General features: G+C 42.1%; 1 protein-coding gene across 5 annotated transcripts in view; it reads right to left on the bottom strand.

Moving 5' to 3' along the window:
* Positions 1–18760, bottom strand: part of LOC147025326 (carnitine O-palmitoyltransferase 2, mitochondrial-like) — a 138191-nt gene that overhangs the window by 62073 nt on the left and 57358 nt on the right. For 4 of the 5 annotated variants that reach the window (XM_085886198.1, XM_085886201.1, XM_085886199.1 and 1 more), the window contains exon 10: positions 4087–4369. In XM_085886198.1, the coding sequence (XP_085742324.1) occupies positions 4087–4369 (283 nt within the window). Of the gene's footprint in view, positions 1–2098; positions 2242–4086; positions 4370–18760 lie in introns of those variants that run through there. The other variant, XM_085886200.1, reaches the window with a different exon arrangement.

Below are 18760 nucleotides of genomic sequence, written 5' to 3'. Positions count from 1 at the left end.
CATTCCAAGCAGCGATATCAGTCTGCACATCATGAACTCCATTTCTCACTTTGGGTGTACTGCTTTTACACATCCCAAACCCCAGGAGTTACCTCTGGCTGCGACTTCTCCTCCGATCCCATCTCACGTTTGTCTGTGTGTTGTATCATCCTTCAAACAGTGACAATTCCATCTACATCCTTCTCTCAGAAGGACTAACTTTTAACCACTCATCCAAACTCTCCCTTCCTCAAATGTGGTGATTTCAATTGTCCCCATGCCAATTGGCTGGGTGTTGGTACCTCTCTCTCACCTGCCATGGCACTTAAGCAAATGACTTATGTGACTCCATGGGAATGAAACGATCTGTAAACCTACTCACCAGATTTCTGTCAATGGAAAATCCTCCATTGTGGATTTGGTTATGACCAACTTCCCGACCAATGCCTCCTGCTCTTTGGCTGCTCCAATTGGTTCATCTGCTCACATGCTTGTGAAGGCCAACATCTCTCTTGCTATTCTCAGAGAACAGCCTCAGCACCGCAAGCCTGGCAGTCCATCCAGGCCAACTGATAGGGACTGAAAGCAGCCATTGTACTTCAGGAATGGACTCGTATATCTACCACCTCTGATAACTCAGCTTGGGAATTTTTCCACAGAAACCTGCTCTCCCTGATGCACAGATTCATCACATCTCATCGTCAATCATCATACACATCTTCCTGCCCATAGGTACACTGAATCCTGTTGGGAAGCATTTGCTTCAAAACTCCTTGCATTCTCCTCCTATAAGACCAAAAGCAACCTCATATCTTTCCAAAAAGTCTGCAACAAGTGTGCGTCCACTCTCACGAGATCCAGAAAGAATTTGTCAAGCCTCAAGATTGCACTTTCAAACTTGTCTCCCTCCTCTAAAACCTGGTGGTGCCCTGTGAATTCCTCTTTTAAGTATGCTCCTGTCCTGACCCTACACTCACTTCAAATGGCACCACAGCCAACACTGCTAGTCAGGAAGCCGAATGCCTCAGTTCTGTGCTTGTTTCCAAATCATGTGTCCCCAATACCTCACTCTCTGTACCCACCCCTCCCCTAGCTTGTTGTGCAATCAATCACTTCTGGGATTCTGTGACTTTTGCACATGAGAAGGTGGAGACATTTCTGGAAACCCTCAACTCTGACTCTGCAACTTCACCGGACAGCCTCAGCTCACGTGTCATGAAGACCTGCTTTGCTGCTATTGTACATCTCTGTCTCTGTCTCTGTCTCTGTCTCTGTCTCTCTCTCTCTCCCCCCACCCCCTTATCTCTCACTACCACACTTCAAATCCTCCGATCTACTTCCTTAACAGTAACCCCCTTCTCATGAAACTCCACAATTCAGAATCACTGCTCACCAACACTTATTTGTTTCTCTTCTTTCCCACCTGTGGAATCAACTTCCACATTCTCTTCAATCTAATTTTTCCCTCACGTCTTCAAGACATTTGTTCTCCATCATCTCAGAACATCCCCCATCCAAAACCATAATCTCTTCTACACACACGAAGACCCTCCCATGACCCCCTCCTCATTTTTTTCCATTTATTCCTTCCTGAGAGTTTGCTTCTGCATCCTTCCTATCCACCCCCTTTTTCTCTCCTACATCTCATCCCTACCCACATCCCATGTTCTCCATCCATCTATTTTGTCCCTCAGCCCTGCTGTTCGTATTCCCTCTTCTCTTTCTGCTGTTCCTTTTGTTCTGTTGTATCCTGATCTGTTCTGTGTTCTCGCTCCTCCACATGCCTTCTCCCTGTGTTCAAAAAAACAACTTCAGAATAAACTCTCCCTATATCTTGGCTTCATGGCCCACCCATACGCACCACAAACATTGTTACTCCACCTTGACATGATAAAACATCACCCAAGATTCCACAAACATCCCTCACCCCCACCCCTCTGAAACAATACAAAACCCTATGTTTTTAGGATCCCTGGCACAAAATAAACAGTTCTCATACCAAATAGCCTCAACCTTGACAAAATATCCATGAACTTCCTCCCTCCAAACTCCACTAAATTCCCAGGCATGCACCCACCACAACAACGCAAACACCCACATCAGCAACACCACACTCTTCGCGTGCGCCCACAGCCTACTTCCCCCAACACACATCCCCCACCCCCCTCCCAATCACAGAAATCTGCTTTATATGACATATTACACCTGCATGGATGTCTTCATCTTCCATCTGTTCTCCTGACTTGCTCCTGCCACACATGACTGGGGTGGGGTGGGGGAGTGTTTGCACCCACAGCACTTGCAGTGCCAGTCACACCAACTGTAACCCCACCACTACACCCTCACTTGAAATATCCCCAAAGTCGTCATTACCCACTGTACCCACACTTGCACATTGCACAACCCCATCATCCATCACACTTTCACATGCTGCAACCACAATAAGACTGACATCTGCACCTCTCTTATTCAGGCAGTCCTTTACCCTCTGCTCCCCAACCACCTCAAGCATGTTCCGTACTCACACTGTCACCAGCAACCTCCATAGGCTGAACCCACTCTAATTCCCAGCCTGCCATCGACCAACCCACCAAAGATGACCAACCCCCTTCAACAAAATCGCCCACCCTCTGATAAATCCCACAATGCTGTTGAACCTTTCCTCAACCCATCCAATGAAGCACTTGGGCATGTCACCGTTAAGCATTTGCCAAAGAAAAGACCCCTCCTTTCCCGCTCACCCACGAGTTGCCACCATCCTGTACACTGTCCACATACAACACCCAAAACACTGTTTAGAACTACTCATGCAATTTTACATGGCCTTACATATCCAATGACAACTGCTTTGCCACATCCTCTTCTTCCTGCTGAAGCTCCTCAGGATTATAACCCTTGGTGCCACTATAGGTGGTAGGTTGAGCATCATAATGCTCAATAGATTTAACATTCGAGTTATCTTTCTCTCCGATGTCATTCCTTCGGGAGCCACTGTTATGTTATCCACTCACTCTAATCAGGCCGATCCTCTGGCCTCCGGCCAATTGCACTGACCTCCAAAATGCCATCAGAACAATGTCCTCCACGAATACCAAATCCATCTGCATGGGTGCCCCCCACCACAGCATCGTCCATGGCAACCAGTAGGCTGCTTCTCATCATTAAAAGAAACACCATGGACCATCCATCCTTGTCTTCACTTGGACGCTTGAACATCTGGAAATGAAGGCTGCACCCCAAAACTCCTCAATTGGGCCACGCCAAAAATGTCGGTCGAGATGAGAGTTAGATCACTGTGATGGACACTCTTTGGAGAGGTTGCGACCTTCGGACCTGTTGTCAGGGCCAAAGGGAGTCCTGCTGAAGTGCTTGACACGCACAGTCTAGACTGCTGGTAAACGTAACAAACATTCCGCCAAACATACCATGGACTGACCTTCCCTCCTGCGACTGGAATCTGGAGGCTGAATTATCAGCTCCAGGTCCGTGCTGGGCAGAGATGCTTTCTTGTCCTTCTGAGACTCCTTTGTAGGCTGTTTAGTGATTGCGTTGTTCACTGCATTGTATCCCTTCTTGGCCTTTGCAGCCTGAAGGATAGAGAATATCTGGCTGGTGCTAGTCATCCACCAAATTGGTTGTTGATGGCACAGTTGAAGCCCTTTTGCATGTTTCGCAGCATGATGTCTCAATCAAGCACCAGGTTGCACTCTGATGCACCTCTTTCAGCTATCGCCACACTTTGATGATGTGATTCAAGATGACGGTCACACTGCATCAAGTGCTGTAGATTATTTTGTGTGGACATGCAAGCCACGTTCCTTCCCCACATGGGAGACTGCAAAGAGGATCATACCAGCCTCTGACTCACAAAAACAACATGCCGGCACTCGGGTCCGGACAGGTTCCGCTTCAACACCTCAAGATCCTTCAACTCGCTCATTCTCATTACACGCCCCCTACCTAGCCGTATATTCTTCAGAATCAACTCTCCCCACATCTGGGTTGATTGGCCCACCCAAGTGTATGTGGCCAATGTCGCTCCACCTTGACTGAACAAAACATCACCCAATATTCCATGAATATCCCTCATCCCCACCCCTGTCCTACCTGTGGCAGCCTCTGAGATAAGTTGCTTGTGCTGCTGGGAGGTTGCTTCAATCAAGTTGCGCAGAATGGTTGTGCGATGAAAACCATGTCTTGGGGAATCAGCACAGAAAACCTTGCAGCATTCAAGAGCCTCGGTCGTGGCTGGTCGAACCATTTCTGTGCGACCATGCAGGAAGGTGCCTGTGCTGCAAGGCTCGCAAGTCACAGCATGGTGTCCATACAGGCGGGTGAATGCCAGTTGTAATGCTAACTGCACAATACAGTCTGGACTCACACCACTTCCCTGGAAGGTGAAAATGAAAGTCAAATAAACTGACAAAGTTAAATAATGCTTGAAAGGGCATAGTTGGGCAAACATGACTAGTCACAGGGAGACCTGCAAAAGTGAGTTAATGAAAATATTTCCACCACAGCATGCTCAAACAACAGAACAGTCATAGTTTAACGAATATTTGTTTTAACAAATATGCGATCCAAAAAATTTGGTCCAGTTCATACAGATTCTTTTGACCAGCAGCAACATAATAACCAATTTGGATTTCACTACACCAAATGTCAAAAATAGAAAGCAATCTGTTTCAGTAATACAGAGAAATTGAACAATTCTAGCATCAACAGACATGAAAATTTCAATAAACCAGCACCTTCAAGCATGCTCAAAAAACCTCTGAAAGTATTCTACTTCATTCACACAGGGTGGTAAGACACAGCAGCTTGACAAAGAGAGGTTCTTCTTTCCTCCCCTGGTGTTAAGCACACATTGCAAAAATAAGCACAGCTTTTAAGCCACACAGCAAAAAAAAACAAAAATTAAAGTTCCCAATTGGGCCTCAGCCTTGGGCTGAAATGTTGCGCCTTGCCGGTCTGTCTGTCCATCCGTAGCCCATACTCGAAAATGACTGCATTCATTTACATATTTCATATTCCACACAGTAGGCTCTGTCGGTTTCGATTTTTCCCGATATCAATCACCAGGTCTTTCAGCTAAAATTCCTTTTCTTGCTCTTGGCTCCACATCTCCAATTATTTGAGCATTATCTCCATTTTTCTCAACTCAATACTTTCAGACTTCTCATCAATTAACAATTTGAATGCTCATTCATCCAAATGCTTCTCCTCAACAATAATAATTTCCACTTTCTTCAGAGTTGGTTTAACCTCTAGGTTACAGTAATGCATTTAGCCAACTTATATGTTCATTTATGAATGTTGTCTGACGATTCTGTGATTTTTTCCGTTGTTGCAGCTTCAATGTCCATCAGCATGCAAAAATTCAGCTTTCTATATCTCCCAGAAGGTACCGATCTTTAATATCATTCAGTGAGTGGATAGAGACAGGCATATATATATATATATATATATATATATATATATATATATATATATATATATATATATATATATATATATCATATATACAGCTCTGGAAAAAATTAAAAGACCACTGCAAAATTATCAGTTTTTTCTGGTTTTACTATTTATAGGTTTGTGTTTGAGTGAAATGAACATTTTTGTCTTATTCTATAAACTACTGACAACATTTCTCACAAATTCCGAATAAAAATATTGTCATTTAGAGCATTTATTTGCAGAAAATGACAACTGGTCAAAATAACAACAAAAATTCAGTGTTTTCAGACCTCAAATAATACAAACAAATCAAGTTCATATTCATTTTTAAACAACACAATACTAATGTTTTAACTTAAGAAGAGTTCAGAAATCAATATTTTGTGGAATAACCCTGATTTTCAATCACAGCTTTCATGCGACTTGGCATGCTCTCCACCAGTCTTTCGAATTGCTGTTGGGTGACTTTATGCCACTTCTGGTACAAAAATTCAAGTAGCTCGGCTTTGTTTGATGGCTTGTGACCATCCATCTTCCTCTTGATCACATTCCAGAGGTTTTCAATGGGGCTCGGGTCTGGAGATTGGGCTGGCCATGACAGGGTCTTGATCTGCTGGTCCTCCATCCACACCTTGATTGACCTCGCTGTGTGGCATGAAGCATTGTCCTGCTGGAAAAACCAATCCTCAGAGTTGGGGAACATTGTCAGAACAGAAGGAAACAAGTGTTCTTCCAGGACAACCTTTTACGTGGCTTGATACATGAGTCCTTCACAAAGACAAATCTGCCCGATTCCAGCCTTGCTGAAGCACCTACATCAGTGCCCCAGACGAGATACACGTCCAGTCTTGGGGGATTTCAATGCATCGACGGGAACTGATAGGGATGGTTATGAGACATGTGTTAGTCCCCATGGGTCAGGAACTATGAATCAGAATAGCACTAAGTTCCTTGACTTTGCAAGAAGTCATGGACTTAGGGTGGTTGGTTTATGGTTTCAGCACCCACAAGCTCGTCGCTGTACTTGGTATTCCAACGCTGGTGGTGTGTCAAAGGAGATTGACCATGTCCTCGTTGACGGTCGCTGGAGGATGATCCAGAAATGCTGGGTCTACCAGAGTGCTCAGTTCCTCAATACTGACCACCAGCTTGTTGTAGCAACTCTAAAGCTGCACCTTAAATCCTGGAGAATGGTACCATCCCAGCCTAGGCTGGATGTTGGCAAGCTCAAGGATGAGAGAGTAGCTGAGGAGATTGCGAACAGGCTGAGTGGACATTTGGGGTGTCTCGGTGCTTTGGGGGTTCCTGAAGAGTTGTGCAGTGCCTTCAAGACCACCGTCCTTGATGTTGCCGGTGGATGTCTTGGAACTCACCGCAGGGCAGAGAAGAATTTTTTTCTCTCAAGGGACACTGGATACCATTGAAAAGAGTCGCAGGGCCAGGCTGAATGGCAGAACTGAGCTGTTCAGGGAGCTGAGGCGTAAAACTGTACGTGCACTAAGGGTGGACAAGTAGGCCTATGTGCGAGGAATCTGTGAGGGGGTAGAACATCACCTGTGCACAGGTGATTTTCGTCCCAGTTACAGGGGAATTCATACATTGCGTTCATCCAAGCCCATCCCTCGGAGCACTGCAGTTAGAGCAGAGAGTGGTAGGCTCTTGACAGAGGAGTCTGAAGTGAAGGCCCGCTGGGCCGGTTACTTTGAGCGGTTGTACCAGGCTGATCCCCCAGCTGTCGAGTTGGACATCAAGGGTGTTACAATCCCTGTTGCTGACCCTCCAATCCACCTTCGCTTGTGGAAACATGGGCTGCGGTGAACTGGTTGAAAGGGGGTAAACCTCCAGGGATCTGTGGCATCCATGCTGAACTTCTCCAGGCTGGTGGAAATGCTGCACTCATGTCATTGCATGCAGTTTTGTGCTCTGCCTGGAACACAGGCATCATCCCAACTGATTGGAAGAGGGGCCTTGTTGTCCCTATCTGGAAAGGGAAGGGTGGTCGCCAAGACTGCAACAACTACCGAGGGGTGATGCTGCTCTCAGTGCCGGGCAAGGTCTTTGCTCGGATAATTCTTGATAGGGTTCGCCACCATCTGCTTGAGCACCAGCGTCCAGAGCAGTCAGACTTTACACCAAAGAGGTCAACGATTGACCGTATCCTTGCTCTTCGTGTCCTCACTGAACGCAGAAGAGAGTTTTGGCATGGGCTGCTTGCAGCCTATGTTGATCTCTGTAAAACGTTCGATTCAGTAAATCGGGATGCCCTCTGGAGGATTCTTGGTTTTCGTGAGTTGCCACCAAAAACTGATCGATCTGATGTCTGAACTCTACTCTGGTACTGAAAGTGCTGTGAAGTGTGGTGGTACCATTTCTGACTTAGTTCCAGTTGTTACTGGAGTTCGTCAGGCGTGTGTACTGGCCCCCACACTTTTCAGCACTTGTATGGACTGGATTTTAGGGAGGATTTCGGAAAGATCAAGCTGCGGTGCATCGTTTGGGAATATCAAGGTCTCGGACCCTGATCGCACAGATGATGCAGTCATCTTTGCGGATACTTTAAATATCCTTTTGGGGGCCCTTGTGGTGCTGAATGAGGAGTTGGAGCCGCTGGGATTATGGGTTCTTGGGTCAAAACTAATATCCAGGCTTTCAATGACATCTTGGATGCTGCTGTCCTGTCTGTGTCTGTTTGTGGTGAGGATGTTGAGGTCCTGGAGAGATTAACTTTCATTGGCAGTGATATTCATGTCTCTGCTGGCTGTGAGTCAGAGGTCAGTAAGCATCTGGGTCGGTCCTGGGGACTGGATCATGGGGTGTGGCACTGCCGGTACCTGTGCGGGAGCATGAAAATCCGAGTCTTCAGGTCCTTGGTGCTTCCAGTCTTGCTCTCTGGATGCGAGACTTGGACTCTGATCAAGGATCTGAGATGGAGACCTAATTCCTTTGGTACCAGTTGTCTTCGGAGAATCCTTGGCTATCGCTGGTCAGATTTTGTGTCCAACGAGTGGTTGCTGAGAGAGACTCGGATGAGATTTGTTGCCTGCATGGTCCATGAGCTTCAGTTGCGGCTGTATGGACATGTGGCTCGTTTTCCTAAGGCTGATTCTGCTCACCAGATTATCTCAGCGAGGGAGTCTCGTGAGTGGAGGAGGCCAATGGCCACATGCCTCGTCATTGCAGCAGGATGACCAGCATCTCAAGGAGATGGGAATGGGCCTGGCATCTGCCTAGGGGAAGGCCAGGTGGAGGCCCCTGGAGTACCAGCGGAAAGTGGACGCAGCGACACGCTGCTCTGGCACATGCTCCCATCCCTGACCTGACTTGAAGCACTCTCAGATCATCACCGATCCTCCACCAAATTTCACAGTGGGTGCGAGACACTGTGGCTTGTCGGCCTCTCCAGGTCTCCATCTAACCATTAGATGACAACGTGTTGGGCAAAGCTGAAAATTGGACTCATCAGAGAAGATGACCTTACTCCAGTCCTCTCCGGTCCAATCCTTATAGTCTTTTGCAAACCTCAGCCTGGCTCTTCTTTGCTTCTCATTGATGAAGGGTTTTTTCTGGCTTTGCACGACTTCAGCCCTGCCCCTAGAAGCCTGTTTCGAACTGTCCTCGCCGTGCACTTCACCCCAGCTGCCGTTTGCCATTCTTTTTGTCGGTCACTTGATGTCATCCTATGGTTGTTGAGTGACATTCGAATGAGTTTGCGGTAATCCCGGTCAGTAGAAAGTCATTTTCGCCCTCTGCCAGTCTGTAGCTTTGTTGTCCCCAATTTCTGCTGCTTGACCTTGTTCATATAAACTGCCGTCTTTGAAATTTTAAGGATGGAAGCAACGTGGCACTCACTGTATCCCTTTGCCAGTTGAGAAAGCTAGAATTGAACCCCTCTTTTCCTCACTCAAAACTTTTCTTTTCAACTCTTTTGGCATGGTTAATAGTTATTTTTTTGATTCCAATTACTTTGGAGGGACGACGAGCTCTGTTTTTGCCATCCAGCTGGCATATTAATAATAATAATAATAGCACAATAATTGGCAGTAATATAAAGAATAATATGATAAAATGACCAATATCTGTCAACCAATAACGACCTATATATTGTCTGCCAACCAATAATGACCAATAACGTCTGTCAACCAATGACAGGACATGGTGCTATGACATCACGAATGACGTCACAATTAATGTTTATTTATTTATTTGTTTTTTTTTGCACGATTGACGTCACAATTCTTCTTCTTCGTTTGGTATGACATCACAATCGACGCTGGGAAATTGGTCCGATCTAATTGAAACAATGCCCCAATCCAGTCGTCATTCATGAGAGCGAAGGAACGAAGCTGCACATACTGGCACGCACCTACGGGCCCGCACTAGTGTATGTATATATATATATATATATATATATATATATATATATATATATATATATATATATATATATATATATATATATATATATATATATATATATATATATATATATATATATATATATTGTGACGTCCACGAGACTTGAACAGTCCCGCCAACGTAGAATGAGCCGAAACGATGGAGGCGGTTTATTTCTTTATAACCCAAACATGGCGGTTCTAATCGCTCTACCGCAAACGGGACGAGGAAGGTGGCACGAGTCACTTTTCGCTGAGTTGATGATGTTTATTTGTTTTTATTATTAACCAGAAATAACAAGACTCGGTAAGAAAAGGGATCCGGGGCGATTCGACGGGATGGTGTGGGATCGGGCGTGGGGAAAAACACAGACAATTCCAATGAATATACAATTCTTAAACCCTCTAAGCCGCCAAGTACACACACACACACACACACACACACACACACACACACACACACACACACACACACACACACACACACACACACACACACACACACACACACACACACACACACAACATAGCTACTTCTGGTGGTCAGGCTGGACCGTGGTGTGGACGCAACTGTCCCTGGATCAGCGTCGGACGAGCTGGCCTTGCTCTCGTCAGGGGGGGGGGGGGCAGGAGAAACCGTGGTGCTGTCGACCTCCTGGTCCTGGCCCAAGTCCGCTCACAGCCGCCTGGGAACCAGTTCTGGCACCAAATTGCGAGCAGGAGAGGGAGGCCGGTCCGCCCGCCGTTCGACCCCGTACTCCGAGTCAGCAGAACCCCAGAGCCAACCAAGGTGAGGTACGAGGCTCAGCAAGGCTCCAAGACACGATGAAGAACACGATCAAATCAGCACAACAACAAGTACGCTTCCCGCGCAACAGCCTCCACACCAAAAAAACGCGATCTTTTTGTCCCGATCTTCTTCCTCTTCCTTTTCCTTTTCGACCCCGGACAGAACCTTTTTATCCTCCCGTCCTCGTCACTTCCAATCGAGCCGTTTTATTGGCCCACCGCCGTCGCCTTCCGCCAATCGTGATCACGGGGCGGAGCCATCCGCAGCCCTGTCCTGTGACGTCACGGCCAGCCTCCAGGGACAACAAAAAGGGGTTTACGCAGACACACACTAACCCTATCCCGTGTCCCTATCTTATTACGTGACAATTATCATTTCCCCCTTGAAGAAATGAACATTTACTAGACAACTTATCACCACTGAATTGCTACTTATTACATCGAGATCCTGGTAAACTCGAACAGCATGGCATACCTAATTAAACATCCTAATTACCCTTTGAATGCATACCCCCCCCCTCAAACGTAACACTGCCCCCTCCTCTGATACCGCAGCTCCTGCAAGGTATATCACAGGCGCTACCGTACCAGCCTTAACACTTACTGACTCACACCGAATTAACCTAACGAAATAAAGGAGGAGGGGCAATGGGCAGCGAGTCGCAGCTAACTTACCTATCCTGCTTAATGTACTACCCCAGTGGGGTGGATATACTGGTTCTAGCTCACTTTTCCCCATGTAAATGAATGGGGAATTTTCAGCGATTCCCTTTTTTTCCCCCTAAAAATAAACCCCCTTTTTATCCGTTTTTCCCTGCTGTGCAGGGGTTTGGCTTTTTGTGAGGCAATGTTTTATGGCCGGATGCCCTTCCTGGACGCCTCTTACAACACAGGGATATGGTACACCTATTCTAACCGGGGCATACACCGGGACCAGTACACTGGTACTCACTTCGCCGACCTCGGATGGATGACAGGCTGAGTCAACCCCCTGGTGTTAATTCAGCAGCCAACGGGTCTTGAACTCAGGACACTGGGATCCCAAGCCGCCACCCTAACCACTAAGCCAACACCAGGCTTAGCCAACACCATGCTTTGTGTATATATAACCAGGCTATCCCAAGGTATATTTATTTGTCTCCCCTTTTAACCTGGAGGTTGAACAGCTCACTCATTGAACCTATAAAGATTTGTTCATTCTCAAATTCCTTCAATAGTTTAATTTTCTTTGCACAATAATCCCCATCTAAAATATTGAAAAACAAAACATTTGAATCCTTATATTTTTTAAGATACCCCTTTTGTGCCATTACGAAATGATAAACTTCTCTTAATGATCTCATCTGACCACCGCCCGAGTTGCAAATCATTTTTGTGTATAAACCACGCCATAAAAAAGTTTTGTTTCAAATGTTTTCAGTTCATGCCGTGAAAATGAGGAAGTGTTTTTTTTTTGACACGGTCGTGCTGTGTGAATGAGGAAGTGGTTTTAGACAGTCATGCTGTGAAAAAATAGGATCTATTCTGTGAGACAAGGTCTCGTGTTTATATTTTATCTCAGAACACGAACTGAAAACATTTGATTCAAAACCATTTTAAGTATGTTTTGTAAATGATTCATACAATCGCCCAGTTATTTTCCAAGCTGTCATTTCCTGTGGCCGCACCCAATGCTTAGGTAATTTCCTCGTCGTTGCCTTATAAGTGATTCACCAGACAAAGTTTCTGCCAGACGGGATTTTCATTTTTACAACTGAGACATGGACTCACTCTCTTCTGATGAAGACAACAGCTCACTACAGAGTTGGTAAGTTTGTGTATGGTTTTCTCTTTGAACGATGAAGCAAATGATTATTAATTAAATCATGATAATTCTGATATATATATATATATATATATATATATATATATATATATATATATATATATATATATATATATATATATATATATATATATATATATATATATATATATATATATATATATATATATATATATATATATATATTTTTTTTTTTTTTCCCTGACAGGTCATTGGAAGAAATTGAGTTTACATATTATGACGAGGTGCATGAAATTAATACTCTTATTGAAGAGATCAATGATTTTAGAAGAGAATTGAAAGACATTTATAATGAGTGGTACGAAGTCTTATCACGTCCTCTCATCTCGAAGGAATTAAACCAATGGTGAGACACGTGTGTGTGTGCGTGTGCGTGTGCGTGTGTGTGTGTGTGTGTGTGTGTGTGTGGGTGTGTGTGTGTGTGTGTGTGTGTGTGTGTGTGTGTGTGTGTGTGTGTGTGTGTGTGTGTGTGTGTCTCTCTGTCTGTCTTTCTACCTACCTCTCTCTGCTCTTATTGAAGACGTCAATCATTTATAATGACTGGTCTCTGATCTCGAATGAATTAAACCAATGGTGAGACACGTGTGTGTGTGTGTGTGTGTGTGTGTGTGTGTGTGTGTGTGTGTGTGTGAGTCTATGTGTGTGTGTGTGTGTGTGTGTGTGCGTGTGTGTGTGTGTTGCTTTTCCTGTCTGTTTGTATCTCTCTCTGTCTGTCTCTTCATCTATACCCTTGACTTATTATTATTTTTTTTTCAGCGCTATCACACAACATCAGCTGTTGAAGCAATCTTGTACAACACATGATTTTCTGGAGGTAAATGTTTCTGAATTATTATTAATATCACTCTCTCTTTAGAATGTTGTCTTATGTTGGTTGCATCATTAGTTTGGACGCGGTTTTGTCAGTACACTGGAATTCATTTTATTGACCTTGAAAGGATGACAGGCTCCTGGTGTGTTAATTCAGTGGTCAACGAGGCTTACTCATATTACCATGTAATTATCTTTATAAAACCTAATTATTATCCACTTTTTGTTTCAAAACAGAATATGGTGTCTGAGTTTCGAAATCACAAGACATCTGAAGAAGATTGCTGGGAAAGATTATACATTCTCGCAAATGAATATTTAATATTTTCAATATTAATAAATTATATTTGTTTTGTTTACAATTACTTCATTCTGAATTACAAAAAAAGAATCAAGACATGAAGGGAGGGTAGGTGCGCCCCCCCAATGACCCATCACCCCCTCATCCCATCCCTCCCCTCCCCATGTGTGTGTGTGGGGAAGGGTTGGGGGTTAGATGAGGGAGGTGGTGGGTCAAAGGTGGGGGGCGCACAGGGGGGATGAGGGGGGTGGGGCTTGTGTGGGTGGGGCTTGTGTGGGTGGGGCTTGTGTGGGCGTTGCTTGTGTGGGAGGGGTTTATGTGGGTGGAGCTTCGGTGGAGCTTATGTGGGAGGGGTGAATGTGGATGAGGCTTATGTGGATGAGGTTTGTGTGGATAAATGGATGGGTGGAGATATGGGTGTATGGGTGGATGAGTGGAGCTTGTGTGGTTTGGTGGATAATCTTTTAATTAAATAAACATGTTGTGTGTGGGGCACTAATTAACTAATCACTAATTATGTGAATATGATGAATATGGGTGGAGCTTGTGTGTGTGTGGAGCTTGTGTGGAGTTTTTGTGTGGAGCTTGTGTGGAGCTTGTGTGGAGTTTGTGTGTGGTGGGGTTTGTGTGGGGTTTGTGTGGGCGGGGCTTGTGTGGGTGGAGTCAAAAATGGGCGGAGTCAAAAAATTTCAATTTATTGGAGCTTGTGAGGGGTGTGTGGTGGGGTTTGTGTGGGGTTTGTGTGGGCGGGGCTTGTGTGGGCGGGGTTTGTGTGGGTGGAGTCAAAAAGGGGCGGAGTCAAAAAATTTCAATTTATCTTTGTCTTTTGTAATTCCTCTGAATAAAATGAACCTAAAATCTCTTCCCCTTCCAAATCATATATTTTATAAGTCCAAGGAACCGTATCTATTACATCAACAATTTTAAAAAGTTCTTTCGTCCATCGTTCAGTAAAACCCTTTTCAAAATGAGATTTCCACCTATATATTCTTACGATATCACCAACTTTGAACTTAGGTTTTCTGACATTAATCTCTTTTTCATATTTTAATTTTGTAAATGTTTCTGATGGTTTCATATTTGTTGACGTGTGAATCGTGTCATTATACTTATCCACAATATCCTGAATAAAAGATGACCATTGTTGTGAACCGAGTTGTGTGAATTTTTTATATAGTCTCTCTTTTAAGGTACGCTTAAAACATTCAACAACAACTGCCTTCCCTTCATTAAAGGTACTGTATAATGTAATACTGTTATTTTTTAGAAAATTCATAAATGTCTTGTTATAAAACTCTCTACCCTCATCAGTCCACAATTTTTTAGGTTTTCTCTTACTTTTATTAAATATCTGTTGAAAAGCTAACATAAGAGTATTACCTGTTTTGTTTTTTAAAGGGACAACCCACGCATATCTACTCCTCAAATCAATAAACGGTTAAAGCATACTTGTACCCCTTATCATTATTGTGTTCAATCAAATCAGCAGACCAGATATAATCAACTTCCTTGGAATAAACTTTCCTTCAATGAAACTTTGTGAATATTGGTTTATGTAATTCATCAGCTAATTGCTCTTCAATCTTAATGACATCATTAGAGCTTACAAGTTTTTTGAATTTCCAAGTCCAAGTTTCAATTTAGCACTGATCATCTTCTTCACAATGAACCGATCAACTTTTTCTCTCAAGGTTGGATTTTGTATCAGAGACAAATTATACAACATTTCTCTATCGGCTTCATGCTTTTCTTCCAACGTTGTGGTATTCCCATAATTAATATCGTGTCTCATGCACACTTCATCAACTCTATTGATAGGCTGACTCCAGGATTTAGGATTGTCTGCCTCATCTAATCTTTTATCCAAGTTTGTACCTGGACCACAGAAAGAATACCCTGGAAGATGTAATTCCCCTGGTATTCCAGTAGTTGTAAATTTACTTCCTGATAAAAACTTTTGTATATCTCCTCCGAGTTTGTGTTTGGAGATAAATTGATTTTTTTTTGAACCACACACTGAACATATACCTTTTTATATAACCCTGTTATTTTTACTTTTAATATATGAAATATTTTTAGTATTAGTTTTCTTTTTACATTTGAGACAATAACTCATTTATTTATGTGAAAAATTCCTGCAGAGTGCAAAAACCTTTTTAGTTTCCAACATGCACATTTGAATCTTAATTTTTAAAACATAAAGAATCCTTAGAAATGCCTTCACTCTCTCCTCCATTTATTTAAGAAAAAACTTGAATTAAAATGAATAGCTTTTCGATGATAGTCTTGAAGAAAATATTGCAAATAGACTTGTCAATTCTTTGTTTTCCTCCTCGGTGGGTTGAGTTATTTTCTGTAATACCACCAATCTTTTTTGAATCTCACTGGTTTCCATATTTTCATATTTATTTAGTCTCGCTCTTTTCTCCCTCTCCTCCCTCTCCTCCCTCTCTCTCTTCTCTCTTTCCTCCCTCTCTCTCTTCTCTCTTTCCTCCCTCTCTCTCTTCTCTCTTTCCTCCCTCTCTCTCTCCTCCTTCTCTCTCTTCTCCTTTTCCTCCTTCTCTCTCTTCTCCTTTTCCTCCTCTTCCCTCTCTTCTTCAACTCCTTCCTCATCCCTTACTATCCTTGAATCGTTTACACCCCATAGAATATTATACATATATTCATCAGGATTTCTTGTTATTCCTGTATCCAAAATAATTTTTTTTACAACAGGAAACCAATAAAATTTCTTTTGAATTTCTAAAAGAGCCTTACCTTTTCTTAACTTTATAATTTTTTCATTATTTAACATTTTCATTAAATCTAAAGTTGTCGGTTTATCAACATCAGCATAATACCAATCTTTTATTGAAAATACCTCATTCTTATGTTGTAGAACACATTTATTAAAATACCGAATACCCTTTTCTTGAAGGTATGCTTGGACACAGAAATGATAATTTTCTTGAAGCCTTCTTGCTGTCATTTATGTATTAGAAATATATGTTAGAATAATATTATGGCACGAAACACCTCCCCATCTTCCCATAGTTAAATCATTTTGTATTTCCTTACTTATTATATATAATCCTGTTTTTTCTGTTTTCATGAGATAAACAAGGGCAAAACCATTTTTATATTTACCCTTATTAAATTCTTTTATTTGTTGTTTACTAATCGTAGCCCCACAAAACTCATTCTCGATACCAAGTGGATAATATTCTTCCTTACGAGACTGATTTAATTGTTCCAGGTCTTCGAGGTTAATTTTAAATGACCAATTATACCCTAAATCATTCATATCACACCCCCATTGTTCTATTCTCATACAAACGATACGCCCTTCTTTATAAAAATTTATTTTAATTCGAACTGTGAATTCTGTATGACCTGGAGATAATATCAACACTTCTGTATCTTTGGAATACACGGCTGTTTTATTTAAGTATATATATTGTGATAAATCGCTTAATCTCACCAAGTCATTCGCGTCAGTCAGGCTTGGATAATTTTATAATTTATAAGCATTTTTCATGTTAATATTTTTGGTTATATTATATTTATGTCGTTCAGCCTGTGCCTTTGTGTAATAATTTGATAAATCAATATCCAGTTCTTGAGATACACCAAAGATAGAACCATCTTTACCAACATAAGTCATTTATATTAGATTAAAAATAATATCATAAAATTTTTTATTTTTGTTGAGTTGAAATAACACATATAGACATAATTGACCACAACACTTAGAATTTAATTCTTGGACTTGAAATGTTTGATAAACACCATTCTGTAAGAATTTTATAACTTCAACAGGTGGTGGAAGACCAAAACTATCAAAATAATATTTGTCTTGACTATTAAAAATACAAACCCAATGTGAACCGTTCCCATTATTATCTTCTAAGTTCATAATAATATTTTTTGTATGTTTCGGCACATTTGTTAATTCATCTCTCATACAAATAACCACATTATGAATTTTTAATTTCTTACAATATTTGACAAGTTGTAAATTTGATGTTGTATTCTTTCCAAATTTTTCCAACCACTCATCAATGCTCATTTATTTATTAGAAAGATATAATCCATTACCTCTTTTCGTTAATTTTACACCTGCTTTTGCAATAGAAGAAAGCATATCTCCAACTAACAATCTTGCTTTATCAGGCAAACCTTCAAGTTTTTCAGCAAAATCTACAATTACACCACTTCCACTAATTTGTTTCTCCAACTCTTTGTTAAGTCTTTCCAATTCTTTTTGAGCCTGGAGTTGAGCCTTCCTTTCGTTGGCAGTTTTCACCGCTGTTGAAATACCACCTGTCAATGCTCCAACCGCACTGAAACCAGCAAATAAAGGAATTAGAAATGGGAGAAATCCTGCACTCGTCTCTCTTGTTGAATATTTTTTCAACATTGGTTTTGTCATTTTAATTTTAAGTGAGCCAGTGTCATTCAAGATTTTAACCTGTTCTCTTGTGAGCAAAACATCAATTCTTACTGCTCCTTTTCTCTGAATTGTATTAACGTTAATCATACAAGGCTTTTGATTTTGAACACAAGATGATAGTTTATGAAGATTGATTTGATTAACATATACCCCAGTTGGTACTTTGCCACTCATTTATTTAACAAAAAATTATGTGAGACTAATCATCACACCATTATCTGTATTAATCTGCAATTCTGTTTCTTCCAAAAGCAAACAATATGTATCAACTTCTTTACTCTCTCCTCTTTCAATGTATAGGGAAGTATCCACTCGATTAGACTTTATGGTTTCCTTTTGCGCGCTCAGGTCAAACGCATAGATTGTATACAAACTTTTAAATGCTGTCATATCCAAAATAGGTTCTTTATTTCCATTACTTTCACACACCTTTTGGTAAGACTTGTATGCTTCAGCAAAATCATTTTTTTCCCAATTAATTTCCAATCTATCTCGTGGATAAAATGTTCCATCTAGAGAAACGCGAAGTTGTTTCACCTTAGCATTATCACTCAATGCATTATTCTTATCAGTCGCAGTATCACCATCTGGCTTTTTAAAAATGATCCACAGATATCGTGGCTTTCCTTCCAGAACACCCAAATTCCACGTGTAAGTAGTTTGATTGAGTTTAACGTGTTGACATCTTCTTTTGAGGTATGATACACTGAGTGGTTTCTTTGAGTTAAGTCTTCGATTCAACATCTCTTCTG

This window comes from Eptatretus burgeri, chromosome 6 (assembly GCF_056783735.1).
Source record: "Eptatretus burgeri isolate ZD-2024b chromosome 6, Ebu_testis_v1, whole genome shotgun sequence".
In the NCBI taxonomy this organism is placed as follows: domain Eukaryota; kingdom Metazoa; phylum Chordata; class Myxini; order Myxiniformes; family Myxinidae; genus Eptatretus; species Eptatretus burgeri.
Note: the sequence above shows the minus strand (reverse complement) of the source record. Positions and strands in the feature narration are given on the sequence as shown.